The sequence below is a fragment of the Hirundo rustica genome, chromosome 13 (assembly GCF_015227805.2).
Source record: "Hirundo rustica isolate bHirRus1 chromosome 13, bHirRus1.pri.v3, whole genome shotgun sequence".
Taxonomy (NCBI): Eukaryota; Metazoa; Chordata; class Aves; order Passeriformes; family Hirundinidae; genus Hirundo; species Hirundo rustica.
The window spans coordinates 1,741,889-1,768,437 of record NC_053462.1 but is presented as its reverse complement, the minus strand read 5'-3'; the positions used below and the strand labels follow the sequence as shown (position 1 = coordinate 1,768,437).

Below are 26,549 nucleotides of genomic sequence, written 5' to 3'. Positions count from 1 at the left end.
ATAAAGTAAAATTATATACTCTATATTTATATCTCCTTCAAGCTGCTTACACCTCAGTTGTTTGACCCCCAAACACACACGCTGCCTCTGCTGTTTCCTCTTGCCAGCCTTAGAAAAGGGGTTGGATTACACCTCCCTCTTCCCTCCCCTTTCCCACCCCAAAACCTGCACGCTGCAACGGTGCCTTTCCGACCAGGAACACGGCTGTGGGTGAGCGAGTGTCTTCCTCCAGTTAAGAACAAAGACATTATTTTTTTTATTTACAAAAAAGGAGAAAAAAGTTTCCACACAAAAGCACTACAATGATAACTCCCTTTGGTAAAAAGTGTAATAAATGTCTCCATCGGTCTGTCTGTCGGTACTAATTCTCAAGCCACCTGGTACTATGGTACACAAGAAGCTAGTACAGTTATGCTAGCACATCAAGCATAATTCCTTTAATTAAAAAAAAAAAAACAACCAAAACAAACAAACAAAAAAAATAAAACAAACAAAAAAGAGAAAAAAAAAATCGACAATTTGTACATTTATTTACAAAAAAGGAGGGGAACATGTTAAAATCGTGTTGTTCTCTGCTGTGTGTGTGTACGTACATGTGTGTGAAAAGCTGGTGCATGGCACTAGGAGAGACTAGTAAACAAGCAGGTACAAAAAAAAACAAAACAAAAACAAAAACCCAAAATAAAAATAAAACAGTTCCACTGGCACTAGAAAGGACAGACCGATCTGCACAGGGTGAGTCCAGCCTGGGAGGGAGGGGAGGGAGCGAGAGGAACCTGGGGTCCGCTGCCCCGTGGCCCCACGCCGGAGCCCGCAAGGAGAGGAGAATCCGGTGGCGACAGGCACCTGGGGATTTCGGGGACACATCCAAGCGGTCCGGTGGTGGAGAGCATCCTGTTCCCCTCCCTCGCCGCTCAGGGAGTCAAAGCCTCAACGCTGCTGGTGTGTACGAGCTCGTGGTGTTTCTCTGGGATGGCTCAGTTCAGAGAAGGGTCCTTCCTGCCCAAAAGGGGCCGGCAGCCCACGGCCCCGGGCGGAGATCCGCGTCCCCACAGGGAATCCCGCCGGGACGGGTTGTACCAGCCACGCACTAGTCAAGTGGCCACGTTACGGAGATACACGGTGAGGGGAGAAAGGCATCTTCCTCCTTCCCTGGATGCGCGCACACACACACATCTCCCGGGCTCGTCCCTCGCCCCGGGGGACTCCTAGGGCGTCTTGAATATCGTGCCGTATTTGACGCGGTACTTGTTGATGCTGACAAAGTGCAGGGTCTCTGTGTCACAGGTGGTGGTGCAGGGCACCAAGCCCTCCAACCCTTCACCCATGAGCCACTTGTTTGTCTCGGCTGCCATTTCGCGGGGCACGTGCTCCTTGGTCCATTTGTCCACCCAGGCCTGGAACCGCTGGTGCAGCCGCTTGCTCACCCTTTCGTGGGACTGCAGAAACAGGGAGAGATGTTAGGAAAAAGGCAGCTTTGGCCCCCAGACTGCAGCGTAACACAAAGCTTGGCTACTGGTTGACACTGGCAAGGGGATCAAACACAAAGGGAATTCGTAATGCAGACACTGGACTAATGACAGAGGGAAAGCTCTGATGAAGGTCCCCTGGGTCTCCTCTCCAAGAAAATTTGTGGCAAAATGAGCTCAGAAATACAAAAAGGTTTATGCTCTTTGTTTAATACAGCAGGTCATGGGCTGGGGGCACAGAACATATCCAGTGGGAGCCTGGAAGTTGCATGCCCAGCTCAGAGCCCCTTCTGCATCGCCCAAAAGATGCTGCTGCCTCCTCTGCAAATCCTGCTCATCCCAGCCCTCGGGGTCTGTCTCCAGCCCGCAGAGAGGGGCACAAGTTCAACATGCGTTACACATACTGGGGACACCAACTGCTACAGAAAATTAAGACCCAGGTCAGGTCTAACAGGCTCAAGACGCTCTGACTTAACAGAAACATCAGGAGAAGAAGAACTGAGCACTTTTTGGGTAAGAGCATCTGCCTAAGGAATGTAAAATCCAGGACAGATGGTATAAAGCCATGGCTACAGTCATAATTGAAAACAGGCAATATAATTAAACCTCCAGATTAAAACTTACAGATTTTATTATTTGTTTGTTCTTCTCCCAGAGACTGACTGCTTTAGGGTGTTAACTGCTAAATCCAATAGATTTGTTTCCAAAATCCAATGTAGCTTCTACAGCTCCCTCAGTGTATTCCAGTAACCAAGGGCTAAGCCGCACACTACGTATTTAACACTTGAATTTATGTTCAGATTCTCTGTGAAGAGCACTGGCACATAGTATCCTGCTTATAAGCTTACATTTCCTTGAGGTTTGTGCCAGCTGAATGAGATAGACGGATTTCAATCAAAATCCTCAGTATCAGCATTTCAAAGAGTCACTGGGCTGCAATAAAATGCTCCCAACCGATGCGGATGCAAAGTTTAAGAGAATTGCTTTACAACTAAGGAAGTAAAGCCACTATCTGTATCTCATCAGCAAGAAACATGGAAAGTAGTTGTTTTATAAATCTAAATACATGATAAAAGTGGACAGAAATATTCCCATAAGATGAGAAAAGGAGAGTGTCAAAGCATCCAGATGACCAGATCAGTTTCCTCCAGTGCAGTCCTCCTAAATTTCACCCATCTGGAGTCACAAGCTCTTTTCATCTTGGATAAACCCAAACCTTTACAGCTTCCAAATGCCTCCTTCCTTCCCCTGGGTCCCAGGAAACACCAGCAGCCCACCCATTCTCTGGCTGGCTCCTACCTGCTGAGCTCGCAGCAGCGCGGTCCTCCTGTACATGTAATCCTCCGACTTGATCACGTACACCATCTTATAGGAGTTCAGCTTGAATTTACACTCCAGCTTGTCCAGGCTCTCCACGTTCTCCATGGATTTCTTACTGTTTCCCTCCTTCCCTTCCTTCTCCTGCTGCTCCCGACCACGCTGACACTTGCGGATCCGCCTCAGGTTCCTGCAAACCAGAGAAGCCCTCTTGGGATTGGCGCCCAGCCCCTGGCACTGCAAAGCTGGTGGTGGATCTCAAGGCCAGGTTGGACAGGGCTTGGAACAACCTGGTCTAGAGGGAGGTGTCTCTGCACAGGGCAGGGGGTGGAACGGGATGAGCTTTAAGAGCCTTCCCAGCACAGCCTGGCCACTCACCTGGGCAGGAAGACGGGTTTCTGGGCCAGGTGCTCGCGGAGCTCAGGGGAGGTAGAATCAGAGTTGACGTACCGCTCCACGTAGTCGGACCAGCGCTGGAAGCAAGCACAGAGCACGCATCAGCCACTGCCCTCCCACCAACCAGCACGAGAGGGTTACAGGGGGCTAAGCTGGAAATCACACAGAAGAACATGACATCCCTTCTGTGCATCTTACGCCCAAAAGGGCAGACACAATGTTTCATTATGTGGTTTTCTAATATAAAATAAACCGAGGATTTGCCTGCTCACGTCATTGGAAGCTTTAAGGCATGTCCTTGGTGTTTCTTTGTCTTGTGCTAACGGACCATGCCTGCAGTCAACTGGACACTGTGGTCCAGAGCAACCTTGACCATCGCAGCCAGCTCTCTGGACAAGCTGCCCTTACCTCTGCTTCCACAGGGTCATCCGAGTTCTCCTCTTCTGTGTCCAGCAGCTCAATGGTTAACTGAACTTGACCTCTGCTCTGAATAAACATCAGCTATAAGGAAAAAGCAGAAGGAACTTCAGTAAGAGGAGGTTTGATATGGAAACAAACACCTTCACTTCTTACTGGGGCGAAGGGACAATGAAGCATGTTGGCAGTTTTAAAGAAAACCTTATTGAGCCCCCAAAGTAAGTTTGAGGGCATGGGGAGAGATATTATACACCCAGGCTTATATCCAAAGTACTTCTCCAGCTCAGAAAGGGCCTGACCACTTCCTGCCTCTTTAGCAAAGGAAGAAGTATGGATTTGATTAGCACAGGTTTATTAGCAATGTATGCAGGCAGCAGTGATTTAACGCACAGTCAGTAGTGGCAGATCTCCCAACAGTCGACAAAACTGAGACACCAGAGAAACGGGAGAGTTTGAGCTAACAAATTAAAAGCAGTGGCAGCCAAGCAGTCAGTACGACACAGCCCATAGCTGCTGTAAAGCACAGGGGATATCATGGCCGTTCCAGAAAAATACTCCTCCTTGAAACTTTATTTCTGAGGGGCCCTTACAGAAGCATTAACCACTGTTCCAAAAGCTGGCAGCACATGCGCTGCTTCTGGCTGGGATGGAGTTCATTTTCTTCTTTTCTGGGTGCCTAAACAAGGCCCTTCTTTAAAGGACCGGTGCCTCTCCCTTCCTCAAAGGCACTGCCCTCAGCTCTCGCTGGTTTTACGCTGCGGTTCAGAGCCTGGTTTTACCTTGAAGCAGTTCTCCTCGGACATGAGCTGCTCGGCTTTGCGCTGGTACGCGGCCTCCAGGAGCGCGCGGGAGGACTGGGACGCCAGGAGACCTCCCGTGGCTCCGCTGCTGTTCTCCGACAGGTACAGGTCCGTCACCTGCACGCAGATCTCATCGCTCACGATGTGCTGGAGCTGCCAACAGAGCAACGGGGGGAAGGGCTCTGTCAGGGAGCTGCTACACCCCCGCCGCGATAGAGTAAAAGGAGGGTGTAACAATGGGATTGAGCTCAAGCAAAAAACCCTTGGCTGCTTCCACTTGCGGATGATCCGTGCTACTATGTGAAAAACACAGAGTATCTTTAGAAAAGTTAGCAGGTGGCAAAGCACAGCAACTCAGAGGAAAACTCCACACAGGGAACATTGTGATCAGCAGCAGGGGAGGAAGGGGCAGAGCTCCGTGACACAGCGTGTCCTCTCCTCACCAAGGGGCTGCTGCTGTGTCTGAGGAGAGGGGTGGGAGGTTTAAGATCAAATCCATGTTTTGTGTAAGTTTAAAAATCAAAAGTCCTCCAACTGTCTTCTGAATTCAGTTAATCTCTGGACTGAAGGGCTTCTGAAGAGCAGCTCTACCCTTCTGAAAGAGGAAAGCCCTTTCAAGTTATTCCACTTCCAGCCCCTTGTGTCTGTTTTTGTTCTTTATGCTACAAAAAGGCACAAGAAATTTTCCTTTGCTATCACATTCTTCCTACCAATCCAATAAAAGGACTGGAGTTTAACAGCCAAAATGAGCTACTCCAGCAGCTAGATAAAAGAGAAAAAAGGTTTTTAGAAAAAGCGCGCACTCCTACAGCACTGATGGATAGGAAAGGTACTATTTAGATGTCATTTCCTTTTTTTTCCTCCCCAAAGTTAAAGCAAGATTAGCTGTGGACACGCTTTGAATACTAATATCCTAAAACATCTGGAAAACAAGGAGAACTCTGTAGAGGATATTCTCAATAATTCAAACAGATCAGAAATCACCTTCTATCCTCTCTCTACTATGAGGGTTCGAGAGCTGCGTGAGGAAACACCCTGAATTTACCTGCTTACCCCTGAAATCCCCCCTGCAGGCATACAGCACAGCCTCCAGTGCGAGCCCATAGCGCACAAGCTGTCTCCTTTCCCTGCCCTGCCCCACCCAGTGGCCAGGCCTGGCTGGCAGGCACCTGTCGGACGATGCTCTGGATCAGCTTGTCCATGGTGAAGGCGATGTAGGCGTGGATGGTGAACATCTCGCGCAGGGAGTCCTCGTACTGCGACGAGTCCATGTTCCCGTCCAGGAGGTTGCGCACCATGTCCAGGAAGGCCGGGTAATAATCCTCAACATCGATGTCCACTGTGACAGGAGAGAAGGGGAGGCATGGGCACACCGCCCCCAGAAAGGGATGCTGTGAGTTCTGGTCCTCAGGTGACCCACTTAAGCTGAAGAGTTACTTAAATTTGTCTTTTATGGACATGAATAAGTCCTTTTAAGGACACAGGTATTTTCATAATCTCTTGCTTTCTAGCCCTAGCCTGCTCCCTCCATGAGCTTTCCATTTCTGAAAGCTTTTCCTCAGGGAACTTGAGGATATGCAAGCGTAAAATGAAAGCTCTTATGAAATAACTGCTACGTATTATCCTTCTGCTACTCCAAGTCCCATGTTCTCCACATATTCCCATCTCCCCATGGATAATAAAGGAGAGCCCACCTTAAAGGGTCACTGCTGTCACGTGCCTCAAGACACCAAACACCCCTGTCACCACACCACAAAACAGAAGCACCTTTTTCCCCACCCCAGCCTCCCTCCAGAAGTCACTCACTGGGCTCCTTCAGTCGCAGCTGGATGGCAGGACTGTCGCTCTTGTCTCGCTTTATGCCCAGCACTTCCCTCTCCCACTCCCGTTCCCGCGTCTCTTCCTCGATCTGCCGCTCGGCCTGGGTGCAGATCCGCAGCAGCCGCAGGCACAGGATCTGGTGCAGCCTCATGAAGATGTACCAGTTGCTGTTCACGTAGAAGAGGTTGTAGACCTCATCCATGCCCCGCAGCTTCTGGGCTGTCGTGTTGTTGAACATCAGCTTGGTTTTGGGAGGGCTACCCCCAACGCCGTTGTGCTTTTTTGCAGCCCCAGTAGCTTCGTCCACATCCATTTCCTCTTCTTCTTCCTCTTCCACATCTGAGAGTTCACCTCGCTGAGCAAACAGCAGGTCTGGAATGAAGTGATACATGATCTGCTTGATTTTGTACTTGTCCTCTTTCTGGATTCCCGTCTGTCGCTTCACGTGGTGGATGATGAGAGAGGCAGCATCTTCCAGGATCTGCTTGTCTTCATAGGCTAGCGAGAGGTGTGGGCCCGTGGGGACTCCAGCATTGTCTTCTGAAGCCTGTTCTTGCCTCTACAAAGGAGAAACAGCATGAAAATCAGCCTAAACAATCCCTCTCCACCACCCAAGAGCCTGCTAGAAAGCACTGCCAGTGGAACAGATTTCCTCCCTCATCAAGCTGTGAGGAACAGGAACTGAAACTGCACTAGCAAAGTACATAAGCTCGAGGGAAGGAAACCTTTGGTGACCATCTCACCTCATCATAGATGCTTTCAATCTCATTGAGGAGACTCTTTGACCTTAGGACCTTGGTATCATTCTGCTTGAAGTTGATGCCCTGGTGGTCCAAGGATTTCAGGTAATACTTCTCATTTTGCTCTCGCCAGACTTTATTAAATCCTCTCTGGGCTTCTCGCCACTCCTCCTCTTTCATCTTTAACCTTGGATCAAGAAAAAAAAGGTGAGCTACGAGGTGAGCATACAAGAAATACCTCAGCCCATGGTTCTTGGTGAGTGTTGACAGGAACTGAACTCCCAATGAAATGGGCATGGATCAAAGATATCCCACAGAAAGGAGCTTTCCAGGAGGTGTCCCCTGGCTGGAGAAACCACTGTGTTTCTTTCACATTTAGGTAAAACCACGCAGGAACAAAGCAGCCCTAGGAGAGAGAATAAAGGGACAGGGAAGGTAAAAAAGCTGGCCCTGGCCTCTCAGAAATCCCCAGAAAGCTCCACCTGTGGAACAGGGGCAGCTTAGTTTGGACAATGAACAAAGCACAGACAGCAGTATCCTGGGAATGCGCTCCTCAACTCCAGCATCCCAAGCAAAGCACCCCTGATTCAGTCCGAGAAGGGCAGGGAAACTGGGCCCTTGCAGGTACCCTGGGAAGGCTGCTACACCCAGCACCAGAACTCCAGAACAGAGGACCAAGAGTCCCACAGAGATAAAATAGCATGTACTGCTCACACATCTCCTCGACATTCCCCAAGGAGTTGTAGCGTCCACTCCCTTTTAACTGAGGAAGGAGAGGATGGCAACAGAAACAGGACTGGGAATCTGAGGATAGCAGAGACCCATGATCTGGGCACACACCCCCATAGGATATGGAAAGGGATCACATTTAGCCCTGGGACAACATTTCCCTTATCTTACACACAGTGCTGACACCAGGGAAGAAAAAAGCTTAAGAAGAGACAACAAAAGCTCAATATCCTTCCAGCTGAGCTGTAAGGATTTTGTTTCAGGAGGGCAATTCCCTCCAGGTGATGATTATGGAATATACCAACTGTCCAGAATATAAATGAACTTCTTAGTTTCACAGAATAATAGAATCATGGAAGGGTTTGGTTCGGAAGGGACCTCACAGATCATCTTGTTCCACCCCCTGCCATGGCAGGGACACTTTCCACTGGACCGTGTTGCTCCAAGCCCTGCCCAACCTGGCCTTGAACACTTTCAGGGGTGGGCAGCCACAGCTTTTTGGGGCAAATTGACAGCCTTGTGGAGGGCACACTCCTTAGGGGCAGAAATTCGCCGCTTTCCCATAAATTTGGACAGCATACAGCGCACTACCCTTTGGAAGGGACCCTGGGGCAGGGTGCAGGGGCAATCAGTACCTTTTCAGCACAATGGGAACAGCCACGGAGGGGTTCTTACGAAGCCCATCGATGATGTCAGCTGCTTTATCAGCATATATCCTCTGGAGAGCCTTGCGGTGGATCACCTCCGAGGTGCCCCCCAGGGTGTTGTCCAGCCGGAATTTGGCCTGCTCTTCCGCAGACAAGCGTGACAGCTTCTTCTGGATTGCCTCGAGAACACGGATCGTTGCCAGGTTGGTCTCCAAGACAACATCCAGCTGGAGAGAACAGTGCATTAGCCGTAGCATTTGAATAGACAAAACATGATACTTCACAGAGGCAAACATTCAAGTGACACGAAACAAGAAGCTGCGCCTGTTTAACAAGGTGTACTCGAGCACTTTGGTGTTCAGCTGCTCTAAAATAATCCAATTATATTTCATCTGCTACCTAAATAATACCATGCAAGAATTTAAAGGCTACCAGAATGATACTGTTCGGAAATTACATCTTCCAGCTGCGAATAGAACACAATTGACAGTTACTCTACAAAAGGACATGCCAAATCTGCGCAGATTCAGGTAATTGCCCAGCTAACTTCCATTTCCAGTCAAAATGTCAGTCACTTAAAATCCTGAACACATTGCTTTGCAGGTGATTACAGGGGAATGCACGTTCTCATGCACTACGTGGGCAGGAAGAACAGAAAAGATGCAACAATTCCATGCTAGCCATTCAACAATTTCACTTGGAGCGGGGTGAACGAAGAGCTCTGCACAAAAGGTGAGGGGCAAGGGTGGCAGCTTAGTGGTCATGCAGCCAAAGGCGCCTTGCATGAAGAGAAAGCCAGCTTTTATGCCAAAAACCAGGTGGCAGACACAATAAAAGACGGAGAATTAAAGGTATCATTACATCAGGCTCATTAACTGTTCACAGAACAGAACTTTCTGAGACATGGACCAAGGAAAAGCAATTTACCTCAAAACGCTCGTCCTCACACCTGTAGATGTGCTCCTCATATTGTGTCTTCTTGGAGCTCACAAATGTGGAATCTTCAGACCAGGATGGGAAGGAGACCCAGGTGTCATTCAAAACCTTTGAGGAAGGCAGAGGGAGAACAAGAGTCATGGTCAGTGTTCAAGGGCATCACACCTGGCCAGCTTCAAGGGCAGTCTTCTGATGGGACAAGCTAATTCCCACTTGGAAAAAGTGTGCGCCCCTTCCAAAGCCCAGCGTTCACAGGGCAACCCCAGCCAGCCAGAAACCCAAACAGCCAGGCAGCCTGAAAAATTCATAGGCTGGAGCTGTGAGGAAAACGCTTGCGAGAGAAGAGGAAAAGAAAGGTGAAAGGAGCTTTTCTGCTACTTTGGATTAGTCAGCTGCAACCAGCTGGTTCCCCACGTGTGATTCACCATCAACGCTGTGTGGTCACCACAGCAGACGTGGCTGTTAGACAGGACACAGTTGCTGCCTCCAAATAAGGCTAGTTGGAAGCACAAACCCACACCCCAGCATCACCTTTCCTGATAAACAGCTCAGCACCTGCAGCTTTCAATATAGGAGCAGGACATCAAAAAGCAAACAAACCAACAAAAAACCAAACCAACAACAACCTCAAAGAGGCTGAAGGCTAAGAAATAATGCAGGTGGTCTTGAAAGCCAGGTCCAGCTCCCATAAACCCAAAGCCTGAGTGAGTCATTAGATTCTCACAGGGAGAAAAGTTTTTAAGTGCATCACACAAGAAACTTTTGAGAGACGTGTCAAGACATGGATTAAAAATTCAGCATTTCAGGGAGAAAGAAAGATGCATCCGAGGGAATACGTGGGAGAATGTGTCTACAGAAAACATGATTTTCTTTCAAAGCTGGTTTAGAGACAACTCTGAAAGCAGGCTAAGTGGGAATTTAGGTAAAAAGGTAGCAATAATCCTGAATTACCTACTACCTTGTAAAGGACCTCTGAGATCACATTAAGACCACACAGAAAACCAGTTCTGTCATCTCCTACTTAAGTTTGCAATCTTAATGTTCCTTTCACAGGTTGTACTACGTAACACATCATAAATAAAATGGAGGAGCACGAGGTATGTCAGTAATTAACCATCATAACCACTCAGTAGGTTTTCCTCCAGCTGCCCCCAACGCTCTACGCAAACCTTCCACAAACGACGCTGGAGAAGAGCTGATGCCAACCATCAGCGCCACGTGGGTACCGCAACTCCCAGCCAGCTTCCAGCATAACCCAATTCCTAGACTGACGCCTCACCCTGTGCAATAGCTTCTGGCTGTGATCCAGATGTTTACGGGAGTGCCATGAGGAATTCCTCGGGCGCGCTCCCCTCGGGCTGCCACACGCACCGCAGCGAGCCCGAGCCAGGACGCTGTGCCCACACATGCCTGGGAGCAGGAGCAGCAGGGACTAGTGTGGATCAGCGCTGAGCGGGCAGCTGCCTGGCCCCAGCTCCATGCTCACCGCCACCAGGTGTGCCCTGACATCCCCAGGAGCCTTTCCAACACAGGGATACAAACGAAATTCCCCATCCTGCTCCATTTTGCTCCAATGCTTTAAAAAGGCTGGGAAGAGCTTTCCTCTGTGGCTCTGCCTTACCTCTTTACACAGAGGAGTCCGCCCCGTGCACTTGGGCTGCTGGTAGCTCTTGGGCAAGGCTCGGTAGCTGGAGCCCAGCCTCTTGCAGGAGGCATAGTCAATCTCCATGGCAATCCCCTCAGTAGCCCGTTCCTTCGGATACGTCTCCATGTGAACAGACTCCTTATATCCCAGAAAGTTTTTAAACCAAGTGAACAGTTCTGGGAATTTCCTAAAATAAAAGGAATGAAGTGAAAAATGAGCGAAACAGAACGCAAACAGTGCTGAGCTGCAATGCTGAGGCCGGAACTGATTACTACAGACAGCCCTCTAAATTATCATTCTGGGGAGAAGACCCTCTCTCCTTAACCCCACTTCCACAGAGCCTGGCCAAATGGGAAGCAGGCACCTGTTGTTGATCAGGTGGGGGATTGCTCTCTTGGAGCACTAAGGTGCTTTAGGATTAGTGACAAGCAAGGAGCAGCTGTCAAAGCTTTTGCTGCAGGAGCAGCATTCGTGGCACAGTCACATCTGGGTCTCCCCAAACCACCCTGGTAGTGAACTCGGGCCAGATTCCTCGTTGTTTGCCCATGGTTTGAACCTTAAACCAGACCTTTCCAGGGGCAGCAAGAAGAAACCAAAAGGCAATTCTGTAACTAGGCAGCAAAAGGTTTCAGTGCCAAGCAGTTGCTCAAAGCAGGCTTCACAGAGCAGCATAAATCATGGAGGAGAGGCCTTTGCCTGCACGGCCCAAGTTTGCCTGTCTGCAAAGTTTTCTGAAAATTTTATTTGTTTAAAATACAGCACTTGCTCAAGTCTTATCTCATGCAAAGCTCCAGCAACAGGATGAACTGAACCTGTTACTAACTGAATCACTAGTTATTCACTGCTTTCTCATTATATGGGAAAAGACAATGTCCAACTCCAGAATAAAAAACCCCTGTATTATATCTTTTCCTATAGTTAGGAGCACAGGCAGTAGATGGGAAAAGTACAGAATTTTCTTGTCAAATATTGCGCCTTTTCTACCTAAAGTCAGGGATCCTGTGATGCCTGACTAATTCTTGTAGACCTACAGAGCAAGTGGAAGCTCTTTAGGACAGTTTCTCTGCACAGTAGCTACTGTAATGGGGTCCTGAACCCAATTTATGCTGCCTTCTCCCTTGGAACAAGCAATTCAGTGCCCAGGTAAAAGAAACACTAATCCTGCTGCCCAAAGTCGATGAGAGGATATCTGCCAGTTTTAGCCAATTAACAGAGCAGTTCTGTACACTACTGACAACCATGGAAGTTGTAAATTCCGATTTAAAGTACAGAGTTCCTTGCCGTTTTTGGCTTTGCGACAGAATTCAGCTGCTTTTTGGAAACTTTATTGTGTTTGTATCAGCCCTCTACTTCTTTGGGGGGACATTTCCTGTGTAATTAGACAACCAATCTTTTCCCGAATGACATAACCCATGGTTCCAGAGCAAGAAACTGCGATAACAGGCTGCTAATACTTTTGTTTGCCCTACTGGAAAGGGAGGACACACAGCAAGCAACACTTGTACTGCTCCTGCATGCTGCCTGTCAGGACACAGCTGGGAATCTCTCCGGGAGAAGGAATAGGAAAGGGCAGTGCGGAAGATCATGAAGGTGAATGTTTCTTTCCTGGCTCCACAACAGAAACAGAGCAGGAAAGGGGCTGCACTTACCCCAGGAATGGAGAAACCAGCTGCACGAGCTCGGCCCGGGAGATCACCTCCTGGTTGAAAATAACCAGGCAGCGCAGGAAGTTCTCGTACGCTTCTGTGCTACGCAGAGCCTTGCGCACCTGAGGGAGAGGAGACAGAGGAAAAGAGGAGCTGTCAGGGTGACACTAAGCAGGGGGAGGTCCTGGAGACCTGGATTAGACAGTGTTTCTCACCAAGGCACACAAATCTTTAAGTGAGTTGAACAGAGAGAACTTGCCCTGCACACAGGGCCAGACAAACTGGTACTGATGGGAGCCATCCCCACACTGGGATCCCCTGCAACATCAGCACTGGGGCATTACTCTAAGAAAGGAGAATTAAATCCTTCAAAGAGCCCCCTTGTAACAGCTGGATTAAAAAACACTGCAATCATGGACAACATCAGTTGTAACTGCAGCACCACAAACCCACCCAGGCTGCTTTTAAACTCCAGAGAGTACTTCAAGTAGAAAGATGGGGCAGGGGGGCTTGAGACCCATGCCCTGGGCAACACGTCTCCAACCTCTGCCTGCTTCCAGCCTGGATTATCACAGACAACTCTCCTTCTGTAACACCAATCTTCACAGAATGAGGAAGCCAAACTATTCATCCCAACACCATTACCTTTCCCACAAGAACAGCTGGATCTACACATCAGACTGAGATCTATCATTGTGAAGTTATTCATCATTATGGTTATAATTCCACAGCAGGGATTTCTAGGTTTACTCACGTTAACACCTACATATCCTCTAAGCAATAAATTGGTTCCCAGTTACCATTAGCTGGTTCCCATCATGCTGCAGAATTCCCCAGCTCAGCAGGGAGCAGCCAAGATTCTCATCAGTGCGTGAATATTGCTTAAAAGGACGGTTCTAAGCTTGTTCCACACTCCCCTCTGAGCTACAAGGCAGCGTACGGACATCTCAGAGAGGACACCAAGGTACCACTCGGAAACATCCCATATCTCCTTCACTTGATCTGAGTGCTAAACCAGCAACAGGTAACAACTGTGCAATTAATTAGATTAATCTCTGAGGGGAAATAAGAACCTCCCAATCCAATGTAAATATGAACTAGGTGGTTTGTAAACGGAGCTCCCCCACTGCAGCCAGCTGGCTGTAGATGGGTACAAGCTGTGCCGACACAGCAAGACACGCCACGCACATCAGCAGCCGTACGGGGATCTCATAAAGGGGAAAACAATCTGGAGCGTGGGTTACAGGAAAAAACTCCCATTCCCTCAAAGAAATTGCAGCAGCAGGTGGAAAGCTGGAGAAGGAATTTGGGGCAAAGACACATGTAAAAAATATCACTGATTTTACAGACTTTCAAGATCTGACGTAAAGGTCGCAGAATAGGTCTGAGGTCAAGCTGAGAGATGTTATCGGGGTGGTGTAAATCTCACACGTTTCACTGTGATAGAAATCCAGATGTGTATACAGGAAGGACATACATCAAGGACACGCAACATCTGCATCCTGCCTCTCACCTTCTCAAAGAAGAGAGATTCTGTCCCCACACCATGTTTGCTGGCTTCTGCCAGAGACTGGTCTTTCAAACCAAGCAGCTTTGGTTTCTTCTGTTGTCAAAAAAAGAAAGGCAATTAAAAATAAAAGGGATGTGCAGCAAGTTGAGATAATTTAATTATCTATCACACATGAGTGCCAGCTCCCTGATCCCACCGAGTGCCTCCCATTAAAGGAAAGGTGGCTTTTTTTGAAGGAAAACTCTAGTGAAACATGTGCTACAAGTTAATTTACTGAACGTTAATAAGTAGCACACCACTCCAAATACTTGTAATACATTGTTGCACCCTTTCCCGTAACTAGCTGATTGTTTCAAGCACACTACAGCACATGGATAACTAGTTTGGAAAACTGCCAGAATAAATGATTTTCCTATCACTCATCCAGTTCTGCAAGTCTTACACCTCCCCAGAATGACAATTTTTTTCTGTCTTACATTCTACTGCAAGATTCTTTATTTTCCCCATCCTCAGAAAGGCTGGAAGTTGCCTCCAAAACACACTTTATTTTGGTGCCTTTGATTTGGAGAGGAAGAGAAAGGGCAGAACGGGACTGAAATGGTACAATTATGCCTGCTAACGCTTTTCAGGACAAAGGAAGATATACTGGCTTCAAAAAACCCAGGCAAATTTATCATTCATGCACAAACACGAAGCCACCTGGCCACAGGACAATTTTTGTTGCACTACAAAAGCCTCGCTGCTCTCACAAATCGTGCGTTGTTTGAAAAGGGCAAACTCTGCTGAGAGAATAATCATTCATCATTGTATTAAAAGCTTTATCAGAGGCAAGATGAGCAAACATGATACCACTGCATCTGCTCCAAGTTCTATTACAACAAAGCTTTCAGGCACACCTTTTCAGCTCGTCTTTTCCTACGTGCCTGAGGAACATTTGCTACAAATATTGGACAAATTTATTCTGTGGCATTACTGAGACGTTTGCCTCTGCACTCCACCGCTCCCTCTCATTAAACACTGCTAATAAAACTACATCTTCCTGATAAAGTGATGAAAACTCTGTTGCCCCAAGCTATTAAAATAACTATGTCCCACCCTCAGGAACCACCGGTTCACAAAAATCAGAGGCAAAGACTTGTGCTTGGAAACAAGGACATCTGAAAGTTTCAAAGATAAACATTATTTTCCATGTTCTCAAGCTGCAGAAAATCACAAGGACTTGGGAAAACACATCCTGCTCTGCCCCAGCCTCCTGGGGCAAAGAGGGCTCTGAAGGAGCAGCACAGGCTCTTACCTTCACCGGAGGGGTTGCTCCGGTGCCCGAGTGCCGTCGGATCTGGCAGCCATTCTGGTTGGGTCTCTGCTGCTTGTTGTTGAGCTGTGGCTTCTTCACCGTGCCCCCGTGGTCATTCCTGACCGACTCCACTTTCTCTGCAGTTGTCTTACTTAACAGCTTGTTCAGAGACAAACCCATAAGACCATTAGGGCTACGTTCCACAAAAAATGTCACGGAACGGTCTGGGTTGGAAGGGACCCTTAAGATCATTCAGTTCCAATGCCGTGCCATGGTCAGGGACACCTTGCACTATTCCAAGTCACTCAGAGTTCCATTTGACATGCCCCTGAACACCTCCAGGGATGGGGCAGCGACAGCTTCTCAGAGTAGTCTGTGGCAGTGTCTCACCACCCTCATAGGGAAGAATTTTTTTCTATTATCTAATTTAAACCTACTCTCTTTCAGTTTGAAGCCGTTCCCCCTTGTCCTGCCACTCCATGCCCTTGTAAAGAGTCTCTCTCCATCTTTCTTTGAGGCTCTCTTCAGGTACTGGAAGGCCACAATTAGGTGACCCCTGAGCCTTCCTTTTCCAGGCAGAACAACCCTAATTCTCTGAGCCTTTCCTCACAGGAGATGTGCTTCATCCCTCTGATCATCTCGGCGACCTCCTCTGGACTCGCTCTGACAGATCAACGTCCTCCCTGCGCTGGGGACCCCAAAGCTGGATGCAGCAGTCCAGGGGAGTCTGCTGCTCCTCCTAGCTCTACACGATCAATGGATTTTACTGCAGTTACAGCATTAACTTAGAACAACCTTCCAGGCAAAGGAATTGCCTTTAAAATAGAAATTATTTAAGAGACAAGCTGTAGCCAGAAAACACAGTCTACCCCCTTGACCTCCTTCCTACACCCCAAGAAATTAACAGCAAAAGCACATTTTTCTGAACACTGTACAGAACAGTCTGCACTAGGTATTTCATCCTGTATCCAAGGGTACTCACCACAGAGCTGTTGGCATCAGGCAGGAATTGCCCAAATTCCGAGAGCAGATCCTCCTGGTTCTTGAAGAGGCGAGCCACCTGGGCATAGACCTCCTGCTCTGTCAGAGCTGGTGTGTAGTTCCCTCCTGCCTCCTTGGCATTACGCTGCTCTTTCTGCCAGAGGAAAGAGGAGAAGTGTCAGAAGAAAGGATGCACAAACTTCAAGTGACAAAGAAAAAAATAAACTGTCAGTGATAGAAATAATGAAAAAGCAAAGGTGTCAGCTTCTTACGTAAAGCATCATACTATATTAATAATATGGCTCTCATATACTGTAAATATCTATACTTACACATACCATAAATACATCCTAGATGCCCAACGGGCCCTGGAACAGTAAGACACTGACCAAGGAAGTGGTTTCTTTGCTTTTAACACAGAGCTGCGGCCACATTGCCTCATCCTGACACACACTCATAGAAAAATGCCAAATCCAGCTTTTAAACAAGCATTTCAGACACTTCCAAACAAAGACAATGGATTGAAACCTATTACTTCATACCGCTACGTAATCTTTTTAACTTGCCAGACTTCTGCTTATTTCAAGCAGAATTCAAGACCGGGCTGGGGCTTGGAGCAACCTGACCTAGTGGAAGGAGCTCCTGCCCATGGCAAATAAAGTTGGACTAGATGATTTTTAAGGTCCCTTCCAATCCAAACCAGGCTATGATTATCTGCTGGCCACTGCTAGCGCAGCAGAAGACCCAAATGCAAGTTTTGGACACTCCCTCAAAGCAAAGCAAGAGAAATAACCGCGCGTGGACACAAACTCACATCTCTAACGCTCACCTGATATGTGTGGAGAATCTCCAGGAAGGCTTTGTAGATGTCTGGCTGTCCCTGGAACCGATTCTTGATCTTGTTGACATAGTTGATGGCGTGATTAAACTCCACGGGCTGATTGTTCTGCAGGGACGGTGTGGTGCCCAGAGAGATTGTCACAGGCGTGTGGGGCTGGACCGGCGGCGAGCGCGGCGACGCGTACGGCGGAATCGGCGGCGTTTGCTGGCTGGCAGGGGTATGAGCCTGCAACTGCGATGGCTGAGGAGAACACAAGCTGTGTCAGGAAGCAGCAGATCCCTTTACGGTCGGGATGAAGGCACTTTTAATCCACTTAGGGATAGATAAATATTTAGTGGGCCAGCAGAGGCTAAACTGCATCAGGGAGACAAAATGCCCGGGTCATTCAAGCTGTTGTTATTAAGACGAATTTCCTTGCTAATTGCTTTGGACTGAAACTGACAGGAGACACAAACTACCTCAAAAATTTAACAGAGTCAAAATGCATAGGTATGGCTGGCTCAAACTCTGCACAAGTTACTTTGGTGCTAGTGAAGAATTGTGGGATGAATAAAGGCAGTAGCAAGAGAAAACCAGAGTTTTTCTTGAGACAAAAAGCAGGCAGTGAGTAATTATTTAGAATACTCTCAATGGACATTGAACAGCCAGGTGAAAATTTACTTTTGAGGTGGCAATTTTAAATGGAAACAGAAGTATTTATTCCCGTCACGTTTCACATTTCAAAACTTGCATTACAGAGTTTTCAGGACTGAGAATGGAAATAACTGTTTTAGGATGGCCATAAATATCCTGTTACAAGGTCCTGCCTTGCTCAGCTACAGCTTTACCTGCCTGGCAGGGACATCCTACCTCATTATCTAGCCTGTCCCTCAGATCCATTTTAAAGTTTCAGCAATAGTTCAGCATTCTGCAGGTTGACAGGGAGGAAACCACTTATCCCAGGGTGTTAAGAAGGAGATTGTTACATCTTTACTGAGAGCATGTACTTCTTCAGAAAAAAATCCTTGAAATCTGGCACAGGCAAGTTCATTCTGGAATGATCTGCAGTGTCCAGTTTGGCAAATCTTTTAGCAAATCTTTCAGCACGTTTTTGTTTGCCATTTCTGAGCAGGAAGCTGCATGTCCCAACAATGTTTGTCCAGAGATCAGCTAACTGCCGCAGTTTAAATCCTGCTGCTTTTTAACCGCCTTTACCTTTTCCAGGCAATTGTTATCCAACAGTTTAGGCATTAACCCTTGAAACTTTGGACGCTCCCTAAGGCTCTGAAATATTTTTGCATTTTGAGGCTAAAATATTTTATCTGGAGTAATCTCCTTGAACGTCTACTATCCTGTTCTGTTTCACATAAAACACATATTTTGGACAGTAGCATCTGGATTATATCTAAACCAGAGTCAATTTTTTTTTTTTAGTTACGGAAAGGTCTCTGTTTTAGGCACACACACCAATACCTACAGGCAACAGCATGGTCATCTTGCTTAACTCTTGCACTTTAGATGTTGACAGTAACTCCTGAACCCTTCCAGCTGACAGCTGAACCAGACCCCTCTACAAAACCCACTCAATCGGAAAACAAGTCTTCAAGCAATGCAGAATCCACCAAATAACAAATGAAGGTTTCCTAAAGGCTTAATTGCCTCAAGCATTTGAAACGACACACACGCTTCCACACCAAAAAGAACATCTTTATCAAAACCTCTGGTTTATGGGCAACTTCTTGGGACTTTAGGTCTAAGACAATATACACAAAAATGGGCAGATAATGTGTGCCCAGAGCTTTAACTAGGAACCTCTTCCCTAGGGTTGCTGGATCACTTCTTGAATAATGTGTGTGCCATCTACCAGATGCTCACACAGTCTTTCAGTTCCCCACTGCCAACAACAAGGCTTTTCCAAACCCTTTAATGTTTTGGAAAGCTTATTTGAATTGCTGTCAAATTAACTATGACTGCATCTTCAAGTTTGAAAACGAGAAACTAATCCAGCAGCAGAAGGGGAACACATGAAGGTTCACAGATACTGTGGAAAAGCAGCGTGGAAATAATTTTTCACTCTCTGGCTCCACACCAGCTTCAGCTGGAGGAAGCAGGATCCCCGTGCTCTTGGTGCAGGTCACCCAAAGCCTCTCACCTTGCTGATTTTGGCAGGTGTGGGCTGTGGCGCCGGCTGTGCTGGTGTCGGGGTCGACTGCGCCGAAGGCTGCGACGGATGCGGCGGCTGCGGCTGGGGCTGGGGCTGCAGCCCGTGGGTGGGGATCTGGTGAACCTGCCCCGGGGTTGTCACGTTCACCATGTCATTGGTCTGCACCTCAATCTTGTAGCCAGGTGGCAGGAAGGTGTTGAAACCCATGATCAAGTCTGGGTGGCCCTTGAAGAGCTGCGACACACGGCTGATCACCCCCGGGGTGTCGATGCTGAGGAAGGAAGGAATCACAACGTTCATCATCCTTTGGCAGCTTTCAGTGGGACAAGGTTCTCCACACAGCCATCTTCCACTAGATTTTTTTTCCCCCCATCACCTCTAATGCATGAAACAATGCAAAACTGAGTCCTATAAACACACTGCCGAACTCCAGAATGACATTAAGATCATTTTATTAGCCCAGACAGTCTTTTATATCCAGGAGATCCAGTCCCAAGTCTGATCATTATTAATGGGCAGACAACCAGACAGCCAGATGAATCAGCTGTCAAGGCTGAACTTGTGAACTCCCACTCTAAGCAGAGATTTAGTACAAATGAAGGGATGCATTTCATTTTCAGAAAATAAGGCACACAACTGCTTTTACACCATTGTCCAGGTGTGTTATTATGTATACAAAGGACAGAATTCAGCTCCTGCCCTGTGCTCCCATGTCCACACACACTCTTTCTAACCTGGAAGGAAGAAGCAAAAATGCAGCTTGTTACCTTTGAGATTTAAATTCCTTCATAATATCCAAGAAGTCATTGTAGACTTGTGGCTGACTACCAAACTGTAGCTTCACCTGGTCAAGGTAAGACAATGCATCCTCCACCTGGAGACAGATCACACAGGTTATATTAGCAGAGACGATTTGATTTCACCTCCCATTGTTCTGTAGAACCCTCATTATTTGAAAACACAGCTGTTAGTCCTGAGCCTGGGCAAGGAATTAAGGAGCAAAAAGCTCACGAGCCTAGTTAGTGTACAACCAGCACTGTTTGAACAAGAGGTACTCACTCCCCACTCCTGGCCCACAAGATAAAACTGTACCAAAAAAGAGACAAAAAAAGGGGAAAAAAAAGCAACACAGATCAGCAGAATTACTCAGAATTAAAAAAACCCCCGAAAACTACAAAACCCAACACACTCCAAATTCACCATCACTGAAGTGACTGCTAGGATAAACAGAACTAGACTGAGTATTTTTCCTGCATTCATATGTGGAAATTATTATGGAAGTCTAAGAATAAGCAAAGTGGAAATGACATATTCGGTGTAGTAGATGTCTGCCAGGTAGACACTCGTACTTCTCTCGAAAAGCCAGACGTTTCAGCTCGACATAGAAGGGCTTTGAAAATGGCAACTGTGGGAGGCAAATTGTTTTACACCTCAAACAGCAAGAGGTTCAAGATTCGTGTACCAACAGCCAATTTTCAGAGGTACTGGAAGAACAACCATGGCCTTAAGCAAGAGCTCTGGGTCCCTGTGCCTCCAGCAGCTCCAAGAGCTACACATGGGACCTTTCTTTCGTCTGAAATTTAAACAACAGCACCGGAAGAAAGACTCATGTATAGCCCCAACCCTGCACCAGCCAAAGGTTTTCCACGGATTTCACTGTGAGGAAGAAACACTCTTTCTGAAACCAGTTTTCAGAGGTTTGTAGAAATGAAGTTTCCCACATTCAGCAAAAGGAAAGGGCAGTGGTTTCCACCAAAACTGGAAAAGACTCACACCGTATTTGGAAGAAGCTGAAATAGGCATCAATTTGTACGTATGTGCCTTCTCCAAATGTAGCCACTTAAAGGGGTTATTTTTGGCGGACTTTTCTCTTTGTTTAAGGATTTTGCACCACACAATCTGAGAATAGAGCCTTCCTTACTCCCAAATTACTCCCACACAACCACCCACATATGCCATGTGTTCAGAAAAGCACCAAACGTTTTGGCAATTTAACCCGTTCATCCAAACACTTTATACAATACATTTTTCCTTTCTCTCCCCGCCACGAATCTTTTCGTGGCGAGTCCGATTTCTTTTTATTATGGCATGTGAAACAACAGGGCTCCGGCAGAAAGAGAAGCCCATTTCTGCATTCAGTAGACTCCCAAACGCGAGACGCATCAAAATGGGGGAAGCAGGGACGGAAAAACGGATAGGAAAAAGGGACGCGGCCGCAGAAGGAATTTCGGGAGAGGACAGCTGACATGGGGCAGCTGCAGACATTACCTTGAGCCTCTGGAACTGCTGCTGGCCCTGCACGGGCACGGCCGGGGGCGTGGGGTGCGCGTGGCTCTGCACCACCTGGCTGCCGTGGGGCTGCACGGGCGCGGGGTGGTGGTGGCCGCTGTGCACGGCGGCGATGGCCGGGCCGTGGCTGCCCGAGCTCTGCGGCACGGCCGACACCTGCCAAGGCAAACAGCGCGTCAGGCACGGCCCGGCGGCACAGAGCGGCTCCCACGCGCAGCGGTACGGCCGAGGAGGCAGAACGCAGCTGGTCCGAGCTTTAACCGCGACCGCTGTCGGCTTTACTCAACGAACTCCGGACAACTCTCATCCCATCCTCCAAACACAGGAAAGCCCTCCCTGCAAACGCATTCCAAACCCCAGCCTGCGCACTCGCTGGCTGTCTAGTATGTCCCCTGGCACGAAGAGCTGAAGAAGGAGGGTAAAGTAGAATTTTGAATCTGGCAGGAGTCAAGGTTCTCTCCTCTCCCGACATGTCACAAGCAATAATCTGAGTGAATGAATCTTTATGGGCTGCTACATTCGTGATAATTCAGTTTGGGTACTGGAAGACAAATTGTGGCTCTCTGGCATCAGCAGGCTCAGGGGAAAACCCAGCTCGGTATTTCCCCCAGAAAACCAGGGAAAGAACAGGAAGCATGCACTTTTGGGACTTCTTCATACTGTAAACGAGGAAAGTTTCAATTTGGAAAATCATTTCCACAAACCCAGTTTTCCATTCGAGCCTCTTTTAGATGGGACATGAACAAAATAAAGGTTTGCCTTCTGGTCCACCTGAGTTCTTTTTAGGAAGGACCATCAGTATCAACACACCTCTTCCAGCCCCTGCAAGGGCCTGCCTGCTGCCACGATCATTGTGAATATCCTTTCTGCAGAAGCAAGGGTGATGCTGTGTGTAAAATCAGGCACTAGACAGGGAGAGCAGCTCACCAGCAACACAAGTGTAGAAGATTAAACACGTCAGAAATGTGGCAAAGACAAATACCTCACAAATAACCTTTCCCTACTGACAGCTATCTCCAGTGTACTCTTAAATTAAGATTTTTTTTTTCCCTCCCTGTTCCCAACTGCCAGCTCCTTGTAAAGGAGGCAAGAGAGGAAAGAGTGCCACCTAATGACTCTGGGGTAACATTTTCTGAAGCATTTCAATTTTCCTGAAAGTCTTCAATCTAAATGCTGATCTAGTCTGTTAAGCTTAAGATCACCCAAGATACTATACATCTTTCACAACAGCAAACCTTTTCTTGTTGAAAAACAGAAAAACGGAGGGAAAACCCTCCACAAACCTGACTCTGTGATTCAGAGACCATGGTCTGAGAGAATCACTAGAGGAACCGTGTTCAAGAAAGCCAAGTCTCACCACGCCGGCTCATGAAAGAACGAAGCCAACAAAGCAAGCACTGACAAGGAGATGTACATTGTCCATTTTTTAAAGGAAACCCTGGCCACCAAAACAAAACCTCGTGTCAAATACACAACTCCGTGGTGCCACAGCTGCCCAGGGAGCTAAAGGCTGAGCACACACACCTGGTAGCTGGGAGTTACGGAGTACTGGATCCCCGTGGCCGACTGCATGGTCTCGGAAACCGCCTCATAGACCGGCGGGGCCGGGGCGAGCACGCGGTGCTGGTGCGGGAAAGCCTCGGTGCTGCTGGTGATACGTCTCTGCTGCGACGCATACACGGGTGACTCCTGCTCATCCAATCGCCGCTTCATGCTGAACTCATGCTCAGGAAGCACTACAAAACCTGGGACAAACAGACTGGTTAGCACAGGGAATCGATCCGGCGCGCCCGTCCCGCACCACGCAGAGGTCACCGCGAGCGCCTCGGGTGAGGTTCTGCCTAGTCAAGTGCTGATATCTTGAGATGGGGAAGTGGAATTAAAGATGTAGCTTTCAGCGTAAAACATGCAACCGTATCTCACCACAAAAAGCACAGCCTTGTTGTTGTAGTAACTTGAAAGTTAACGATTCCTTTGGTCTCACCTAAAGGATGTTGCTAACTGAAGCATCTGAAGCACACACAGAACCCGAGTGATGCAAAGCTCGTGAGCGCAGTGTTTGAACACAACAGATGGGGAAGGATGTGTTACCCACACACCATCTACACTGACAATAGAAAAAAAACCCTCTTGGACAGTCCAGGTAGGATAACAGCTGTGAGAGATGCTTTAAAACATGGGAAAAAAAGCAGGATGCAGAATCAGAGTCTGAAGTCACTTACAAAGCCTCAAAGTATTTTTGCATTTAATACACATCTATCAAACACGTTTCATGTGTAACTTCAGGGAAAGACAGGTCTTTCCCTTTATAGGTCTGCTCTACCAGGAGTATTTTGGATACCACATGCCACACCTGTGGTCCTGCCAGCACCCTGGATTTCTGCCTGCCTGCCAGGGAGAGCAGATCAGCAGCTCACTCACTTACTCCTCCGTACTTTTCTTCATGTTTCTGCCCAACCTCAAGTTGCTTTTTTGCACCTTCAAATCTGACAGGTCATTCTGCCACTGTCCCACTCCAAAAGGAGCCATGAATTCCTGGCTCTGTTGGATTGAACTAGTCACCCCAGTACTCTTTACTGCAAGCAAATTCCAGCGCCGCTTTCTCTCCATTGACAGTTACTGCCATCCTTGAGATGTTATCTGCTGTTTATTAAAAGTCCAGGCAGCCTGTTAAAGATGCTTGAAGGAAAGAAAACAGTGAAACCACCCTCTTCTGCTTCAGGATCTCTCCAAAGCCAGGCCTTTTCAGTTCAGTGCAGTTAGCACACACTCATTGCCAAGGCAAGCACATGGATAAATGAGAGGGAACAACGCTCCCCCAGAATAATGGTACAGCAGCCAACTGAGCCCATCCCCATCTACCAAATTGGGCAGCTCTTCATAGTCTCAATCTGTCATTAATCAAATCAACCAAAGATCATTAACTAATATCTCACATCAAACATGGAAACAGGAATCAACAGGACAGGTGCAGATTTTTCCCTCCATGACACAAAACATAGAAAAGATTTGGAAAGGTTTGTTTCAGAAGGGACCTTAAAGATCATCTCATTGCACCTCCTGCCATGGACAGGGACACCTCCCACTGTCCCAGGTTGCTCCAAGCCTTGTCCAACCTGGCCCTGGGCGCTTCCAGTGATGGGGCAGCCACAGCTGCTCTGGGCAACCTCTGCCAGGGCCTTACAACGCTCAACAGGAACAAATTTCATCCCAGTATCCAATATAAACTCTATTCGTCCCCCCTCTCACCTGGAGAGGGTAGGACAACAAGGAAGATGACTTTGATTTATTTTTGAAGTTACTCTTCAAGTTTAACCTCCCAAGAGGTCCTGAAATCACCTGGCAGGTGACAGACAGGAAGCAGAGGAGGACTCCTTGCTCCAAGTAAAGGGGAGAAAGCTCATCAACTGCAACTTAATTGCAGTTACAAACCCTAAGTAAGCCTGACCCCCAGCACACACTCAGCAAGCAGAGGAGCACACTCCAGGAGCTCACTTTTCTAATGGTGCCTGCACTGGTTGTCTCTTCAGCTGGTCTCTGCTGATAAACGAGGAGCAGGAAGGTTAACACAGAGCTACTTCTCTCAGGCACAGACCACACTTCGCTTTGCAAAAACATCCTTTTATGCTAATAAGGCTGGGACTAAACTGAGTAAATCTGGCCTCATACCATCCACCCACGAGCAGAGCTGGCCAGGATTTCGCATGACAATGGCTGAGTAAAGTCTGGGCAAAGCTTTGGTGGCAGCTATTTACATCCTACTCACCAAGGTGGATACCCTTCTGCTCCTAACACGGGTCCCTCAGCCAGTCCTGCCACTCACTTTTGATCTCCCAGGCTGGTTCTGCCCTCACCCTTTCAATGTTGTGCACAGATCCACGTGGTGTGTAAGTGGTATGCTCAGTGTCCCACCCCTGGGGCTCATTTCCCAAAGCAACACTCCACACTCACCCTTCAGATGGACTCACCAGCCCCTAAAGCAGAGGCTGGCTGAGGGCAGAAGATGGCTGGAAGACTCACGTGCCCTTATGAGGATTAAAATGCCACCTTAGGCTGCCTGAGAAGACTTTTCCTCATGAAGCTACCACAATTCTTGGCCTGTGAGGCCACAGGAATCATGACAGCACCAAGGATCCACCACCACACACACACCAGCAGCATGAACATCGGTTTTTGAAGCTCCTGATTCTCGCAGGCCAAGTGTACAATCTTCCAAAAATCTAGTTTGCTCTATGGTTGATATTAAAACTTCTGTAAAGCAAAAATTAAAGCTCATGTACATTCATCTTCCCTCTGAATTCCCCTCACCTTCACCAGCTGAGCCTGGACTCTGCTTTTATCCAAGCACTGGACCTGCTTCAACTGTGAAATTATATAAGGGTTAGTATATATATATATATAAAAATATATATATAGGTAATAGTCAATAGCACCAGTCAATCTTCCCAGATAGCACCACACTAACTCCTACCAAGGGTCTGCAATCCACTGAGTAAGAGTGTCTCACAGCAAACCAGCCCTTAACGAAGACTGCTAATTCACAGGCTTTATTAATCCTAGCAGAGAGATGACCTCAAAGCTCTGCTCTACCAAGACAGAGACTAGTGATGGTAACTCTGCATCCACCACCAGCCAAACTCTACAGAGAAGGGAAGGCAAACCAGCACCAGGACAGTGACTGGTCTGTACCCTGCAGAAGGAGATATGATGCTGAGTGGTCCCAAAGTGCATTCATTTCCTCACTGAAGTCCTGCTGATCTTGCCCTGGCACCTCCCACCCATCCCCTCTGTTCAGAAACTGGAGAGATCTGTTGTGCAGCAAGTCCTACCCCTCCTACAGCCCACCAAAAAGCTGAGGAAGGAACACTGAGGTGAAACCCAAGACCAGACACGTCATTTTGAACTGATTTAGCCAAAGCGTGCGGCTC

General features: G+C 47.7%; 1 protein-coding gene across 3 annotated transcripts in view; it reads right to left on the bottom strand.

Moving 5' to 3' along the window:
• Positions 1–173: 173 nt before the first annotated feature.
• SIN3A (SIN3 transcription regulator family member A) overlaps positions 174–26,549 on the bottom strand; it is a 31,815-nt gene continuing 5,439 nt past the window's right edge. For all 3 annotated transcript variants that reach the window (XM_040077450.2, XM_040077449.2, XM_040077452.2), the window contains exons 2-21: positions 23,146–23,366; positions 21,601–21,777; positions 20,100–20,206; positions 19,321–19,603; positions 17,178–17,429; positions 16,350–16,502; positions 15,368–15,526; positions 14,077–14,166; positions 12,567–12,685; positions 10,894–11,104; positions 9,264–9,380; positions 8,325–8,563; positions 6,964–7,147; positions 6,206–6,779; positions 5,569–5,738; positions 4,379–4,552; positions 3,591–3,683; positions 3,165–3,259; positions 2,769–2,976; positions 174–1,439 (exon numbers count right to left, since the gene is read on the bottom strand). In XM_040077450.2, the coding sequence (XP_039933384.1) occupies positions 1,209–1,439; positions 2,769–2,976; positions 3,165–3,259; positions 3,591–3,683; positions 4,379–4,552; positions 5,569–5,738; positions 6,206–6,779; positions 6,964–7,147; positions 8,325–8,563; positions 9,264–9,380; positions 10,894–11,104; positions 12,567–12,685; positions 14,077–14,166; positions 15,368–15,526; positions 16,350–16,502; positions 17,178–17,429; positions 19,321–19,603; positions 20,100–20,206; positions 21,601–21,777; positions 23,146–23,334 (3,825 nt within the window). In that variant the 5' untranslated portion in view covers positions 23,335–23,366 and the 3' untranslated portion in view covers positions 174–1,208. The remainder of the gene's footprint in view (positions 1,440–2,768; positions 2,977–3,164; positions 3,260–3,590; positions 3,684–4,378; positions 4,553–5,568; positions 5,739–6,205; positions 6,780–6,963; positions 7,148–8,324; positions 8,564–9,263; positions 9,381–10,893; positions 11,105–12,566; positions 12,686–14,076; positions 14,167–15,367; positions 15,527–16,349; positions 16,503–17,177; positions 17,430–19,320; positions 19,604–20,099; positions 20,207–21,600; positions 21,778–23,145; positions 23,367–26,549) is intronic.